Source organism: Trematomus bernacchii, unplaced genomic scaffold (genome assembly GCF_902827165.1).
Source record: "Trematomus bernacchii unplaced genomic scaffold, fTreBer1.1, whole genome shotgun sequence".
Taxonomy (NCBI): domain Eukaryota; kingdom Metazoa; phylum Chordata; class Actinopteri; order Perciformes; family Nototheniidae; genus Trematomus; species Trematomus bernacchii.
The window spans coordinates 4,907,981-4,925,381 of NW_022988043.1; the positions used below are offsets into that span (position 1 = coordinate 4,907,981).

The 17,401-nt window shown below is 42.8% G+C and overlaps 1 protein-coding gene across 5 annotated transcripts in view; it reads left to right on the top strand.

The window, feature by feature from the left end:
- LOC117472635 (tetratricopeptide repeat protein 28-like) overlaps positions 1-17,401 on the top strand; it is a 172,419-nt gene that overhangs the window by 49,664 nt on the left and 105,354 nt on the right. The window contains exon 1 of one of the 5 annotated variants that reach the window (XM_034117939.1): positions 9,150-9,910. The exons of the other annotated variants lie outside the window; for them this stretch is intronic. Coding sequence (XP_033973830.1) covers positions 9,884-9,910 — 27 coding nt within the window. The 5' untranslated portion in view covers positions 9,150-9,883. Of the gene's footprint in view, positions 1-9,149; positions 9,911-17,401 lie in introns of those variants that run through there. 5 annotated transcript variants of the gene reach the window in all.

A 17,401-nucleotide genomic window follows, 5' to 3' on the forward strand; every position in this document is an offset into this window, starting at 1 on the left:
TTTGTAGAAAAGTAAATATAGTTAAAGAGTATGGAGACACTAAAGAAATCCAAAATTATCTTAACATACCAATTTGTTTTGTTCATTTGAGCAAAATCGGGTTATTGATTAAAAAATATATATAAATATTTAAAGCTTGGTTTAAGACTATATTTGATTTTCCACCTCTTGTAACAATAAAACATTGTGTGCATCAATATAATATTGATGGGCAACTCCACATGTATAACATTATCTTTTATGATGAGGTCTATCATTTGAAGATCACATAAAAACCAGACAAAATTCAGTATATCAAGACGATTTATTACTTTTAAATTCAAACACATTAAGAAACCATGTCCTAACCTCTCAACCAGCACCAAACTATTCTATGTCTGTGTGCTTTATGCTCTCCAACATGACTTGGGATTGAAGATGAAGAGATGGGCTATCATGCTGCGATAGACCAAACTCAGCAGGCGGTTTAATTCTCATTTCTTCCCCACCTTCTTTCCAGGATGATGCAAGATTAAACACATTCATATTCCATACAGCGTCATATTAATGTCAATATAATTATCTCCCTGTTCACATTGTATCCTGAATAAGAAGAACACACTCCTGTGGGCTTTTTTTTTTACCCCATTTCTAATGACCTTCCAAATGGTCATCCATACTGGAAGTCCTGCTGTGGATCTGCTGTGAATTACTGCTGAATTGTGGGTAAATGAAGCTTTCTTTCCGGCTGTGAGCTGTCATGATCTGTTTGTGCAAAGCGGGATTGTATTCATGCGTGCACACATGCTCACATACAGTACACACACACACACACACACACACACACACACACACACACACACACACACACACACACACGCGCGCGCACGCACACACACTCTCTCACACACACACACACACACACACACATACAGTACACACACACACACGCACACACACTCTCTCACACACACACACACGCCATGGAGGCAAAGACAGAAGCATTCATCAGTCAGCGTCGTGCTGAGGGTGGCAGCTTAAAGGATGCATTATCCTTTCTGTCTCTTATAGTCCTTCTCTTACTTTCTCTGTCATCCATTAGTTTATCCGCCACTCCTCTCGCCTCCTCAGTAATGATACTCTGTCTCCCAAATTCATAAATAGCTTTGTTGGCATGATCATAATGACGACCCCAGTTTCCCACTCTGTTGTTGAATACATTTCATGAATACACACAGTACAAACACACACATGCATAGGAAGCGAAGAGGCTGCCAAGGAGCATATTTGGGGTTTGTTGCCTTGCACCTCTCTACCTACCAATTCACACGCTGTATTTTTTTTCAGTAGGACAATCACAACATGCATCTATACATGTACTAGTGTGTGTAGATATACAGTACTTTACAAGAAGAACAATGTACTTGTTTTGAACATGAAAAAACAAATCAACTAAAACATCCCCCCACCCCAGTTCTTAACCCTGCAGTATGTAAAAAAATAAAAGCAAATTAGTGATTTCTGTGCAGGATATAACGCTCTCTGTCTTTCTCCCTTTCTCTTCCTGGCCATCCTCATGTGGCCTGACCTTCCTTGGGTTGTCTTCCTGTCTGCAGCAGGGGAGAGGGTCCGGCTGTTACCAGTCCAGCCAGATGGCAGGGTCTAGCCTGGGACTGTAGCCCTCGGACTGGGGCAGACCTACTGGCCAAACTGGTGACTGTTGCAGCAGACAGTGGCTCTGTGGGAAGCGGCTTTTCACGCCACTGTAACTCCCCCCATGATCAGAAATGCTAATTAGCTGTCTTAAGCATTCAGACAGGTGAGGCGAGAGTCCTGGATTTGTTCTGCGGCTTTAGCGCAGTCACAGGTGTGGTTTCAGTGTTTCATTGCAGCCTCTCAGCTGACAGGAGGCTGAGCTGGAGTGGGTTGAAGATGATTCGAGTAGAAAACAGCTGACAAGGAGGTTTGACAGCAGGGGAGAAAGTTGGTGGGGGTGAGAGGCAGCATGTGTTGAGGAGTCTGATAGGAAAGGAGTGTTCCTGTCCTTGGAATGGAGTCAAACCCACTACGACTTCCTTCTTCTGCCACATCACCTCCCGAGCCTCGACATGATGCGCATCAATAACACAGGCCCTGCTTTATTTCTTGGGGAGTATTCGCTGCACCTTGCCCGAGGATATCCTGTAAGCCCCTCGTTAATATTGGCAATCATAAAGTATGCTAACCCTCGTTTCAAAGAAAGCAGAGAGCACAGCTGTTTGACTCAGCCCCTCTCAAAACACCCGGTGCATGCAAATGAAGCCATCCTGCTGATACATTAGAGCGGGGGCCTGTTATCAGAGCGGTCAGGGTGAGGGAGGACAACTAATTCTGGTGGGGCAACAACAGCGCTGCGTTCCTGTAACTGAGCTCTCTGTATTCCAAGCCATAAGTCAGCGGTTGAGATGAAAGAGAGGCCTGCCTGTGCTACATGGCTAATTTAAGAGATTAACACCTGTTCTACCAAGGCAGATTAATCCTAATCCTGCTTTAACCCCTTTGATCTGAAGTCAGAGTGATTTAAGGAGTAGACTGGCATAATCCCTTCACATCAGTGAGCAGAAACAGGTACAGTGTTTACAGTATCACCATTTTGACTTACTTTCCCTTGTCTCTACACGCAAACTGTGGAAGCCATCACTGAATCCTCCCTCTCCCCTTCAAAAGGGTTCATTCTCATTTGATGCGCGCTCACAGTGTTGGATCAGTAGGGGCAGGAAAAGCTGCCATTGGCATAATAAGCCTTGAGAATGAAGGTATTATAGCCTGATCAGTGAAGAAGAAAATGTTTTGTTGAAGCAGTCACCAGTCTGGCCTTTGCGGCTCAGCCCTACTTAGCTTTTAAAAATGTCATTTTAACAACCACATGCGACCAAACGAGTAGAGGATCTCAGAAGTAGTTAGAAATTGGCGCTATTAATTGTAGTCTGTTCAAGAGATCATCGGTCATAAATTGTGGCTTTAATGCTTTAATGTGCTTATTATGATTACCAGATTGTGGTGTTTGACTGAGCGCGCTTGCGTGTGGGTGTGTTTGTGATGGCAACACATGGATACATTTGATATGAGAGAGAGAGAAAGGAAAAAAAGAGACTGTGGGAGAATTTAGATAGATTTGGTGTGGTGACGATGGTGGGAAGAAAGGTAATTGAAAAAGAGAGGTATGAGTTTGGTTTGGGTTTTTTTTTTTTTTTAAATGAGGGACTAGCGATGGGTGGGTCTGACCGCAGCGGGGTTTTGTGTGTTTTTATGTGCTTGTGCGTGTGTGTATTTGTATTCGTGGAAGCAGATAGACACAAACACATTGGAATACATTGTCCTGCTCCGTGTCTATGTTTAGTATATAGACTGAGGAGGACCACACAGGATCTCTGTGTCATGCGTCGGAGTATGTGGCAACGCTGTTATTATTGATCCCGCCACAGACGTCAAACCCAAGCGCCTACTTTACTGCCGGCCTGATTCAAACAATATGCTGAAGCCTGTTTCATCCATGTCCAAGACCACTGAATTATTAAACACATCTCTAAAGCAAAGGTCCTTCTCTTTGCACGCTGTCTTCACACAAGTTTACTGTTGAGGTCTTAGGGGATAAACAAGCCCTTCTTCATTAGCGTAATTGGGAGAAGAAAAACAAAGAAGAGACAATTAGGGGATGGGACTTAATAAAGAAGAAAAATATCATAATATTAAGCCTTTATCACACTGTGTGAAGAATTATTGATTAAACACAATAATGTCTTAAAAAAAGCCTTCAATAGCATTTCATTATCGTGCACATTACAGATAAGGGGTTTTATGTTTTCTCTGTGGAATTAAAAAGCTTTTGGGTGCATCATAAAATAAACATTTACACTCCAGGGGCCTCAGTAAAACAGTTTGTTAACATTAGGTAGTATGCGTGGATGTTTATCTATTTAGGTGTAAGTAATTGTTATACCTTCAACCCACAAATTGACTCTTGACTTGAGACCTAGCAGTCTTGTGATTAGCCAAACCCAAATATGTTCTTTTAAGTTCCTTCATACAGTTACCATCCCTTTATTTTGTACCATTAAAAAGAGTTTTCCCAGGTTCATTCAAACATGTTGTAGCAAATCTGGTAAAAGCTCATTGACACTTGTAAAGTACACGTGTTGAAAAAAATTAATACTAAATGCTTGCTATATGTATTTGTGGAAATGGGTGTGTTGGTTTTTGAGCCTCACAGTGATAGAAAATACATTTCACTCACAAAGGGCTAAAGCAATTCAGTATCACCTTGGACTGTGTGAGATGTTATGAAGCAGAATAAGCACAGATTGTAGTTGTTAATAGTCCAGTGTTACTAGTGAACAAGGTGATAGTTTTGTCACCTTGTTCACGAGTAACACAAGGTGCTGGCGCCATTATTTGTTGACTTCCATGTGCTGACATTTTTTAACAGGGTCTCCTGCCCCTTTATTTTTGCCAATTTGGTCAATTCTTTCTTTACTTCAGTCCTTTTCACTTCTACCCTTTTGGCCACACATTTAGACGCTTATTTCCAGAAACATTTAAAATGACAACCTTTAGAACCGCCAATTGTATATGCTAGTAGCTTGGATCTTCTATAGTCTCATTGTTGTTGAGTGTGGTCTGCCTGTAGCACACATCACTCAGCGTGCAACCCGCTGACCAACAGGTGTTGATTTAAGGGTACTAGAGAAATACATTTGAAAAATATGTATTCTTTACACTATAAAACAACTTTAGAGTAGCGATGCCTCCAGCTGAACACTGACCGGCCTAATTCCTCGTGGTGTGAGTGAGTGAGTGTTTTGACTTCACTCTCTGCCGTGAGTCCACTTTGAGATGAACCTCTCTGCTCCCTGTGGACAGGACCCAGCAAACAAATAAGATTTTGAATTGTTTTCAGGGCCCGGAACATCAGCCTTTGCTGGGGGGGGGGGGGCCATGCTGGGTGGTCAGTGCATGCGACCTTCTCATAGCGGGGCTCCCTAACCCCCATCCATCCCTATTAGAGGACACTTATCAGGGACAGCAGCCAGAGTGACACAGTCCCAGCTGGGCTTCCCTGGAGAAAATGCTGTGCAGTGCAGGGAAAAAGATCCCTATGGTGTGTGTGTGTGGGGGTGTGTGTTTTTGAGTATGGGTGTGTGTGGAGTTGTTTTCTGCAGATAGGACCCTGTGACTCTGAGATATGCACAGGCTCATTAATTAGAGGCTCTCATTATCCCCCCTCAGGCTCCAGACACTTAATCAACACCAAGCTCCAACTAAGACACACGCATGCATGTACTCTCACACACACACACACACACACACACACACACACACACACACACACACACACACACACACACACACACACACACACACACACACACACACACACACACCACACACACACACACACACACACACACACACACACACACACCCCCATCTCACATCATCCACAGCAGGCAAAATTCTGACACAACATCATCCAAGAATAGAGCACTGTAAAAGAGGTGAATGATTGAATGATGATGAGGGTTATTTGTTTTCGGTGATGTACGGCACAACAGAGTGGGTGGGTGTCACTGCTGTTTAACACTTTTATTATTATAATGCTGTTAAGCATTTCAGAACAGATTCATCCGTCTGCCATGTGTGACAGTGGAAGCAATCTGTCAAACACTGTAAATGATATTCTCCCTGTTCATGCAGGGGATATGATGAATTCGTTTTCAAAGGCTCTTGCCTTCATGAATCGGCCATTTCAGTGATGATTTCTGTAATATTTTTCTATAGTCTTAAATGTATTCTTTATTATTCTTGAAAAACTGAGACCTTGTAAAATAATGTGCAGTGTTGTAGGAGTACGTATTGTTAGAGCTGTTTGCATATTGCATGGCTGTGCATGTGACATTAGGGTACATATCTCTGTGCTCTTACTATGCAATGTATTGCCTTGAAATACCAACCTTGTAATTAAAAGGCCATTGTTTATTTGAGTGGGGGACAGATAACGCACAGCGACACTACAGACTGACTTAAGAGCGAGTGTCTGTGTGAAAATATATTACCCTCAGACATTCTGAAGAGCTTTTGGAGTGTTGCTCCTTAGTGGGGTTTTCAAAGACCTTTCTGACAGTTATTTGTACTTTTTACCACCAAGTGGACTTATTGATAAACAGGCAAACAGACGGATACATGACGGCTCATGTTTAGCTGTGTTCAAAACTACATTAACCACAGCAGATGTGATGTTAAGACGTACAACTTCACTGGTTCTACAGAGCTCTCTGATTTCTGATGATCTTAACTGGAACTGATTTCTTATATGTAGGCAGATTAAGAGACTTTTAACTGAAAATGTGGCTTACTGAGCAGCAACTGAAAGGTACTAATTGTTCATTCCAGCAGAAAATATGTGCCTTGTGGAAAAAAATAAAAGCTTCAAGGACATTTTATTAGACACATTTTGTGAATCAATGGCAAATACTGTAGTAGCGTTCCTAAAGGGTTAGTTTTACACTGAAAAAAAATCCAATTACTTTTTAATTCATATAAATTGCTAACAAACCGCAGAATAAACCATGTTTTTCTCTTCTTGTAAGACAGTTGACAGTGACATTGGAGACGGAGCTCTTAGTTCTGGGTGATTCACTTTTTACATTAAACTCGAGTCAGTCTTTATTTTTGTACAGCTTTCTGATTCAGACGACACTTTATCATGCTAACCCATCTTTATGAAACCAGCCCACGATCACAACATACAGTGGAGACATTTTTGAGGGCATGATTGGCAAGAACAAGAAAAGGAAGCGCAAACTTTTAAACAGCTCCAAGTTGTGGAAAATGAAAGAGGGGGTTTTTGTTTCCCTCTGAAGGCTGGAGTCTGATTTCCTGTGCGGCTCTGATTGGGAAAGCAGAGGCACGCACAGGGAGCCTGCTTCTGTATGGGGATGCCAGATGACAGGCTTCACTACGAACAGACTGTTGCTGAACAGCACACTGAACTGGCCTTTGATCACTCATCAAACATGGCTTTTATGAAACAATCGCTTGTGTAAACCTGTTTTAGATGGTGGGACTTCAATGTCTTTGAGTGAGCGTGTGTTTGAAAGAGAACATCAATGTAAATAGTAGTCTTAGGATACAGGAGTCCGTCACTAGCTGACCATAGGAATACAAGTTATGTTTTGTAATCTATTGTCATAAATAATATAGATGCAAACAATGAAACTGTGACTACAAACGTGTGCTTTGATCACACAAAGTGTCTTTCTGCCTGAGTGCCGGCTGTGGACTAAGTTTCCAGCATTTTGCACACAGCAGGAGTTGTCCATAAGGCCATATGCCAGCTTGCCCCCCTCCTCCTTGTCTTTTGTTATCTGAATGACCCTAAGGTGCACGACCGACCCAGCTGCCCCTGAAGAGTCACCCGCTTATTGACCAACTCTCAGCTCCATAGAGTCCATTACCTAAACCAATTTAAATCAGACACATTTCACCTCGCTTCAATATTGACCATTTCTTTGATTTTCCTTTTCACCTCAAGATAATACCTGATGAATAGAAACAAATGTACTTACTGGTTTAATGCGGTCTCATATCCAGTGATGAATGCATTTTGGTTTTGTGTTGCAGCAGCTGTGTTCAGCACCAGAAGATCTGTTGTAACTGTTGATAGCTGTTTTCATTCAGTGACTGTGGCAGTGATCGCGGTGCGAGGTTTCTATACCAGAACAACCATGGCCTATGCTTTCAATTTTATCCAACCCACTTCAACATTTAATGATTTAAAAAGTCAGTTTTTTAAACCTGAAAAAGCTCCGACCAAATAATGCCAAACACAAATCTTTGGCAATGTAATGCGTCTGATGGCCGTGTGCAGTAACATATTGCACAGTTTATGATATGTGACGGCTGCTCTCAGAAGGAGGAAGTAGGCAAAGCGTGCACAAACAGGGCTTAATTTGTCTCCAGCGTCCAAGGCTCTCCGTCCTTTGTGAATCATGTGAAAGAATTCAATGTGCTATTCACATACAAATAATCAAGGATGATAGCCTATACCAATGTGCTATCAAGGCACGAATCACTGGAGTGATGTTTTGTGAATCTCCTCATTATCACCAGTTTGAGTTTATTATTGCAGGTTTTATTTTTCAGACACACTTTCCAATTTAATGGACTGTATGAAGCTCTTTAGTGATTCCGATCCTGAGTGCTAAACTACGGGAGCAACGGGCTGAATTTAACATCGTAAGAAGCCTCCTGCGCTCTGCTAATATGAAATATGGACTGGTCTAGCAGCTCAACTACTGATTACATTTACCCACGGCTTTGCCAAGGCAGAAGAGGCAATGGACTTTTACCCAACGCAAATCAAACCAACACTGGTAGGTGGCTCTTTAGTGATTCTTTAAGAGATTTAGGGGGACATTACATTGCAAAATCGTAATACCTAAAGGGATGTTAATGTGAAAGGTTAGAATGTGACTGAGATAACAAAAGGATTCGTGATAGTTCAACAATTTTTCTGTGACGATTTCCCATAGGTCCTGCTAGTCTATCCTGGCAAACCAATTAAAAAAATAATTTTATATGTTTTTATCATAATGAGACAAGGCTAAAAAGTATACTGTAAATGTCGTGAACCCTATCGCAAATATATCTCTCAAAAAAGTTGCAATGAGTTATTTTTCAAATCGTGCAGACCTAGGCCTTACAGTATGGAAAACACAATTATGTTGAAAATATATGTAAAGTATACTGACTTTTACTTGGTACCCAAAAATAGTTTTGACCTATGGGTGAGGACGTTCCTCCGCAAATCCCCAAACCATAGCTCAGTATCCTGTTTATTCAGCGTGATGGACTGGCACAGCAGGGTGGCACGTGGCTACAGAGACCGTTCAGAGGTTCATTTCCTGGAAATGTGTCCTTGAGCAACACACTAAAACCACAGCTTGCTTTCTGTCTGGAAGGCAGCGTCAGTGTGGTGCGTAAATGTGAAGCGCACTCTTCGGCCGGCGGCGCTATGACCCAGCTGCTGCAGCCTGCCCAGCTCCACCGCTCCAAGTCTGCAAAGCTGGAGGAGCGCATGGAAGGAAGTCATCTGAGAGCTGTAGTCCAGTTTGTTGCTGTTGCTGGAATCAGGATATCCTTCCAGCTCCTCGCTGAAATTCCAGGGATTTTTTTTTTTGCTGGTTGTACACCCTCCTCCCCCCTGAAAGTAATCTCCCCGCTTGTCGCTCTGTCTCCGCCGGCCTCTCTTGGACTGTTTATCCACAAATACTTCCAAAAGTGTGTTTCGACCACTGAAAAACGGGATTTGACAACTGTGATTATTTTTTCTGCATTTCGGCACACATTCCGTCTTTCGGTCATTTCCTATGGATCGAAGAGAACAGATTGGACATAGTCTACCCGTGTTGCGCTGGACTAATGGTGTTGCCTACATACACGGAGGACTTCGGTTCGAAAAAGTTTAGGAATTAATTTTTCCTAAAACACACTCCATATTGGTGCTGGAGGGGCCGACTCTGCGTGAGGAGTAGGAGGGAGTGGGTTCGTAACGGACTCGTACTTTGGATTTACGCACAGGAACCTTTCCCTCAAACACTGTCAGTCGACACCATGTGTCTCTGATTTATTCTCCCATCTCAACTGTGGATTTAACCGGTGTCCGATTTGTGTTGACTGGGCTGTCTCCACTGAAAAACTGCCGCAAAGCTGATACTCGCACATCATCATGCATCGCTTCTTGGAGAAAATCTGCTGCAAAACTGAGGGAAGTCGAGAGGCAGCATGACTTGCGCTCTGGATTTCTTTGAATCTGCATTCCATTCTCCTATAATTTCTTAATGCTGTTCAATTTTGGTTTACAAATATGATGAAATGGCAGCCCCGGAAGAAGGTGAGTCTGGCTGATATTTGTCTTCCAATTATGGCGATAAATAACGTTTCTGTGTTAGAGCACAAGTTGAAAAGAGGTGGCTCAGTCACAGAATGCTGCTCTTTCTATTCGCTTACTACAAATGATGCCTATAGATAGCACTAAGCAGATCAGCAGTACGCTGTAGGCTTCTGTACTGATCAGTTAACAAAGACTACTTAGAATGATGAGCAAGTTTTTATAGCATTCATTTGAAGATCTTTCTCCTATTAATACATTTCCCCCTCTACTACATTTTAAATATTGTAAGAGAGGCACTTATCAGCTGTTGTGCACTGCACTAAATACAACCTATAGCCTACTGTTCATGCATAGTGCTAATCCGGGGTATGACATGTATTGCTATGTTAATGTTTTATACTCTGACCTGTGCTTTGTATGTTCTGCACCTCTTAACAACATCATAAAGGCTATCATTCGTTATCTGGACTAATCAAGAAATCAGTGATTCATGTATCCTGTAGTGAATATTTTGAGTTGTGGGCACACAAAGTGTTGAAACCTGGGTTAAAACAAATTTATGACAATTAGCCATATATATATAATAGAAAGTGAAAAATTGCATCTTACTAATATTTGCACCTTAAACTTTCAGAATGAACTGGCACCCCCCTCATTTGATACCTATATATTTTAGAGGACTGTAAGAGAACTAAAACATGTTCCTTGGTTTATTTTTTCTACGAGTACACACATATTCTTCAACACATTTGTATTCATCATGCATTCTTATTGCCCCATTGTCGTAGCCTTGGAGTATTACAACATGGAAAATGTCTGAAAATCATCTGGGGTCTATAAAAAATGGAATGAAATGCCTATGGTTTGGATTTTTACCAGCAGGGGGCACTTGTCTGACAAGAAGCAGCTTTCCTTTGCAGAAGTGGGCTTTACACTGGTCTAAAGTGAAAGAAAAAAAATTAAAGGATGGGCTCTATCACATCATCCTAATCTTTATTTTCCCCAAAAGACTTTGAACAACAGCAGCATAAACGTTTGCAAGATTTTTTTCTGTGTGGCCCAGATTTTTCTGCCTTGTCAGCTGAGACATGATGATGTTGTGTCTGTAACTACCCAGTATAAATAGCACTGGTTACACATACAAGAAGTAGTGTAACCACTACTACTGGCACTGTTTGTAGCTGAAACCCACTTCATTGTGTGTGATCTAAGTCATTTGCAATCTCTCTGCCTAAATTAATTTTGGTTTGTCGTTTGTTCCACATCAAATGTCATTAATGAGGATAATCTCACCCTGAAAGATGAGATGAAAGTAAATAATCAAAACCAAGCTTCTTAATGTTGAATTATCATCAGAAAAAGCTGTGAGCATGCCCAAATGATTTCTACCGCTGTGCAGTGTATCTGCCAGAATCATCCCTAAGACCCCCTTTGAGGACTAAAAGCCTTTTCCCACTGCATGAATTGATTCCCAACCACACTGTAGTCATATGAGCTCAAGCTTAAAACAAATCATAAAAGTAACACTGCATATTCTCTTTTCATCACAGACCTGGTAAGGGTCTGCAAAGGGTGAGCAAACAAGTGTACCAAATCTGATGACTGTCATCAAGGAGGGGATAGTTACTGCGTTTTTTGTGATGTTGATTAATTAACCTGTTGGTCATGTTCTATGCGAGATGCATACAACATGATCACAAGCAAGAAACACACTCACAGGGCAGTGAACAATAATTTAGATTACTTGCGATCCACATAGTGTGTATGTGTTTGTGTGTCCTTCTGTATGATATTGTCTATTCACCCTGGCCTTATGCCAATCATGTCTCCTGACTAAGATATTGAACAAAGCAGGTAGGGCGCTGGAATAAAAACAGCTTTTGTGCTTCGCATAGTAAATAAATTGATTTCTGTGTAAAGCAGTTCTCTCTTCTAAAAGTGCACACACAATGATGTCACAAAAGATCCTTCAATTTCCCAATCCTGCTTCTTGTTTGTCCGCTTTTCAATCTGTCTCTTTACTCCACTTGTAGTACGATGGGAATCAATAGAAAGTGTAGGAGAATCAAATTGATTCGGGCTGAGTGTCCTGTCCACCTCTTCATAATGGATTATACTAATGAGTCAAAATTACAAATCTGTGATGTTGAAGAGAAAAGAGAGCCATTCCCTTAATATCGCGGGTAGATTGCTTATCTGTTTTGGAAAAAGGAAAGGAGTAAAATCTCTATCACTGGGGATTTGTACGATTCACTTTTTTAACTGTTATTTTTGATGTAGTTGCTGTGAGCACCTGAGCCAATTCAGAGAGAGTGTCTATTACACAGCGTTTAAATGTGATAGGGGAATGATATGACTCAAGGCTGCCATATGTTTTTGATAGAGGTTAGATACAATCAGTGACAATCGATGCTTAAGAGGAGATCGCCCTTTTGGAAGGCTAAGTGCGACAAAGCCCTTTTCCCTTTAAAGTACAGAGCCACTGATGTTTTGTGTTTGTGAGGCTGAGGAATGCTAACATCAGACCCATGCTGTGCCTAGTAGCATATGTGGGGAAGGGTGGGTGTACAGCGGTGGCCACTGCATTCGTCTGTGGTCAGGTTGTATTAGAGGAAGGTAAGCATTAAAAAATGTGGACAGCACCTGTCCTGAGGGGAAGCTAACTCGTTGAGTCAGGTAAGAGATGGCAGCGAGCCTAAAGTGCACTGAGAGAAATGAAAGCCACCAGGTTGCATTCAGAGAATGAAGAACCTGTGGGATTGTGGGTTTTTAGGACATTGGATTGCTTTCCTGTGTTTGTGTATGTGTGCACACAAGCACATGACATGCATTATGGACTCCAGTGGCTTGGAAAGTTTCTATGTTAAAGGGGACCTATCATGCAAAATGCACTTTTGTACGTCTTTTATACATGAATATGTGTCCCCGGTGTGTCAGGGAACTCACCAAGTGTCAGAAAACACAACCCTCTCTCTTTTCCTCCACACCCAAATCTCTAAAAACGGGGCTGCAACGGAACTGATTATTATTTGAATTATTCTGACGTCAGAAAAGGGGTGCTCCGCCTATATGGGCAACTCTCCACCTATCAGGGGAATGAGAGACCGCTCGAAAGGGCTGGAGACGCTGTAGTACATATGCCAGGCCTGTCAGTGGCGCTGTAGTCTGCCACAAAAGCAGAAGCCCTTGCAGCACCACCACCAGCTGCTCTTGCAGTAACAAGTAGTGTACTTTTTTTATTGTCCTAATGTGCTCAATGTAGTGACTGCTTTTTCGTCTTTTGTTTTCTTTATGTTCTCTGTATTTTATATGTTTGTGTTATGTGTTATGTGTAACGTTGCTGCCTTCTTGGCCAGGTCAGCATTGAAAATGAGATTTTATCTCAATGTTTTTTATCTGGTTAAATAAAGGTTAAAAAAAAAAAAAAAAAAAAAAAACAGGGCTGAAAAAGAGCAAATAGAGCGAAATGAGGCATGGCTAAAATGCATGATCTGTTTGGTATTTTGAAAAAAAAACTTCACAGACATGTTTTATATAGGTATGGCCCTACAATATATGTTTCAAATATAGCATGATAGGTCCACTTTAATTATATCTGCCTGTATCAGAAGGGTTTAACTCTGAGTTCAACTGTGATTTTTCTTTGTCCAACAGCTTTTTTTTTTTTTGCTACCTAATTTTTTTTCTATTTCTAAGTCATCTTTAGGCCATGTTTTCAGAACTGCTCACAACCTGTTAATTTGTTGGGTGGTCTCGTATTACGAAGCCAGGCTCTGCATTTGGAGTTCACATTATGCCCTGTGGCAGTGTGACCAAGTCCGAAGGAAGCCACTGTTTGTTTTTGTGGTTGTGCCAGATGTTTCTGTGGGTTACACACAGTTGACATGAGGCCTTCTCACCTGAGAGGGCAGGACGCCCTGCTCATGTTTCTGTGGCCTGGCTCACGGGGAGACAGAACCTTTACCATCAGCGGGCGCACTCTTACATCTCTGACCATGTTCATTGGCTTTTCACTTCGGGGAGTTTCTCATGCTGCTTTTCCTCTTTGATTTGGTATTATTTATGAGCTCTCCTTAGGGGGGGAAAGGGCTATCTCTGCCTCCAGTGCTCGGTCTGTCCCCGTGACGTCTCCTGGCTAGCAGCAGCCCAGCAGTTATGGAATACATTTACAACAGGGGAAAACCCATCAGAATGTGAAGAGAAGCGCTGCAAGACACATCTGAGCAGAGAAGAAAGCGGGTTAGGCTGTCAGTGGGAGAAGAAGTCACTTGGGAGAAGAGAGTGTTGGACATAGATTGAGATACATCAGGGAACAAATGAAGACTAGATTGTTGGATTGTAGGAAATTGGATATTGAGCAGAAGAATTGCTGTAGACCTGTAGACATTGACAGGATCTGAGATGGTTGGAATTTAAGAAAGTGGGAGAAAATGGGAAAGGGTTGGAGGCTGGAGAATAAGATGGTGCAGGAGATCCGGAGTTTAGGAGTGAGAGACCCTAGAGTGATGCAGCGGAGATAATTAATGATAGGGAGTGATGGCACCTGCTGTTCCTGATGCTGCGCAGTATTTATGGCCCAGCATGCCGAGTGGAACGGGATGCGGCTGCGTGGCCAGCCCCCTGGCTCGTCCTCATGGGGCCTGAAAGGAAAGGTGTGGGGGCGGGGGCTGGGTCAGGTAGGAGGGCGTTACGAGGGGAACAGCGACTCAGCAATTCAGCTGAAATGTATGTGCTGTACTCGCTCTGTTAATCCCGGTCCACCGCCTCCCAGTGGGAGAGCTGGACAGAGATGGAGGACAGGATAAAGAGCAAGGCCTTCCTACGTCTTATCGTGACGCAGTGGTCTGCGGTACGCACACGCTGAATGTAGGCTATATGCCCGGTAATGCCCTCTAGGGAGTCCACTGTCAAAACACAACAGGAGAAACAATTGAAACAATGCTGACTGGGCCATCCTGCTCCCATTAATCCTCATTCCTGGGACCTGCAAATTCCTCTGAGTGTAGAGATAGATTTTTGGCTAGAAACTGGTAAATGCTAAGATTGATTTATGTGAAGAGCGATTCATTTGTAATGTTTTCCTCCAAGCCTCAGAGCACTCATTTCTGATTTGCTACAGCTTTCCTTTACCCCCCAGTGGTTTTGTTTGAGCAAATGGAGCAATGTTTGAGTTTATTGAGGTCATTGTTCCAGGGGTGTGGTCAGCTGCTCGCAGGGCTCAGGAGGTGCCTGACTCTGGGTGCCTCCACCGGGGAATAAAGCGGACCTGACTTGATGGACCACATCAATAGGAACACATTTCCTTGTTCTTTGAGGTGGAACAGGCCTTTGCAGGACTTAAACTCTATTCTTTTCATTCTTTTCATTGGTTAAGCTTCTGTATTATGTACTCAGTCTTGCATATACTGAGAGCCAGGGTTTCAGACATAAGCTGGCTAAAACATGTTTTGAATAAGGGCTGTCAGTGGCACAAAAGACACATCCCCTCAGCGTATGGCCTTAAAAAACATGCACACTTTTCTCTGTTTCACAACATTTATCAGAGTACAGCTGCCAACACCGCAGTCACAACATTCCTTAACTCCACACTGGACTGGTTCCAGTGGGCCGGGCATCGTATCAGCTCAGGCTTCTGGCCTCGCAGCTGTCTCCATCCAACTCAGTGCTGTGTGTACTGACAGACATTTGCTGCTAGTGTGTTCCAAAGAGGGCCTGTGATCCAGCCTGGATGGAGACGTGTGAAGAGCACCACTAATACCACCCTGCCTCATGCTGACGCCCCTAAATCCCACTAATTCCATCTCTTCTTTTGTCAGAGATGGGATTCATAAGCCCCTCTTTGAAGGCTCAATTTTCCAGGAGTGTGTCCCTGGCTTAGCTGTTGGCTTCATGTGTCCAGCACTAGACATTTCATTCCTCAGATTGACGGCCTGGTCTGGCACCCGAGTGGTCAGTATCTAGTCCTTGAGTAGATTATTGATGATTATATTGACCGTGAAAAAACAGAGTCAATTAACCCCTGCATCTTTATGACCACTGCCCACTTGTATACATGGCACATATTACAAGAGAGGAGCAAACTGGATTAGCCTGAGCTTTGCTTTCCTCTTTAGAAAAGGAGTAAGTGCTGTGCAATGTTTTTACAGTCATACAGTGTAGCAGACACACACAGACGGCCTCAGTGGAGTGCTTCTCTAGGGGTCACAGAAACAACCAAGCCCAGAGCAGATTGTTTTAGTTCCCCTCACCGTCACTCTGGCCTATCTGGCCCTGCCTCTCCTTAGTTTTCCTACCATGTTGAATGTAGTGAGGGGAGCTAAGAAAGGTTTTTACTGCTGGCTGTAAAATCCTGCAGGAAGGAAGGAGAAATGGTGCCGAGCAAGACCCACTGAGCCTTTCCCCCCTCTGTCTCTCGAGGCTTGGTTTAGCTGCTGTTCCCTCTCGTAAGTTTGGATTTATTTATATGAGGCTTATACTGGGATACTTATGTCAGGCATATGTTTATAGTCACTAAGATATGTGGGCCAGGAGCGCTTCAATATAGTCCATGGGCTTGTCTCCTAAGGGAGATTCATGATTCCAGCACCCTTAACAAGGCAGACAGGCAGGTGGTGACTGACAGGCACGCTGAGATAAATTCAGTAATGAGGACTACAGAACAAACCTCTGAGGTCTACCTACCGTGCTCCCCTATCTAAAATGATCTCATGCCTCATAGATTTTATATATTTAACTAGAGGTTCTGTTGCAGTCTAATAGAGCCGTAGCTACTTACAATATAATGCTCTCTTTGCCTCCTCCCCCCTCATCTGTGCGCTCTATGTGTTCACCCCAACAGTGTTACCTCCTGTTGTGCATGTTCTTGCCTCTGAAAAAAAAATAGAAAATGTTTTTGATTGTTGTTTGTTTGTGTCACTATCTGCAGCCTACATTTGTGGATGTGACTTGAACTTTAATGTCTACCCCAGCCTCCCAGCTCCAGAAAATTGCATTGCCACCTTTCCTTAAATGAGCTTTTGTAGAGAAAAAATGATAGGAAGGATCTGTTTGTGTGTCCATGAATGCCAACTTGTTACTCTCACCTACTGTGTGTATTTTTGCATTTCAAAATGCCCTTGATTTGAGTTAGCCTTGAAGTCTCTTGGAAAATGATTGTCTTGACAGGTGAGCGATATCCTTGTGTCCGATAGGAAATGATATATGGAAACGCTGCGATATTATCATCCATCAGAGATGGAATACTTTTCTATCTTCTCTCTGGCAGCCAGTTATTCCCCTCCTCCAGCCCTCTCTCTTGATCTATATTCATGTGACCGGGGTCAGAGGCCACATTAGAGCATGTATTGTTCAGCAGTCTGAAGAGTGCTCCAGTTACCAGTGTGAAATCTCAAGCATCAGCGGCTTCTTAGTTGTTTAAATATACTCTACGAAGCAGAACGCAGCTACAGGGGCGGGCCAGACACTACACAATGTCTCTGGTTTGAAGTTACA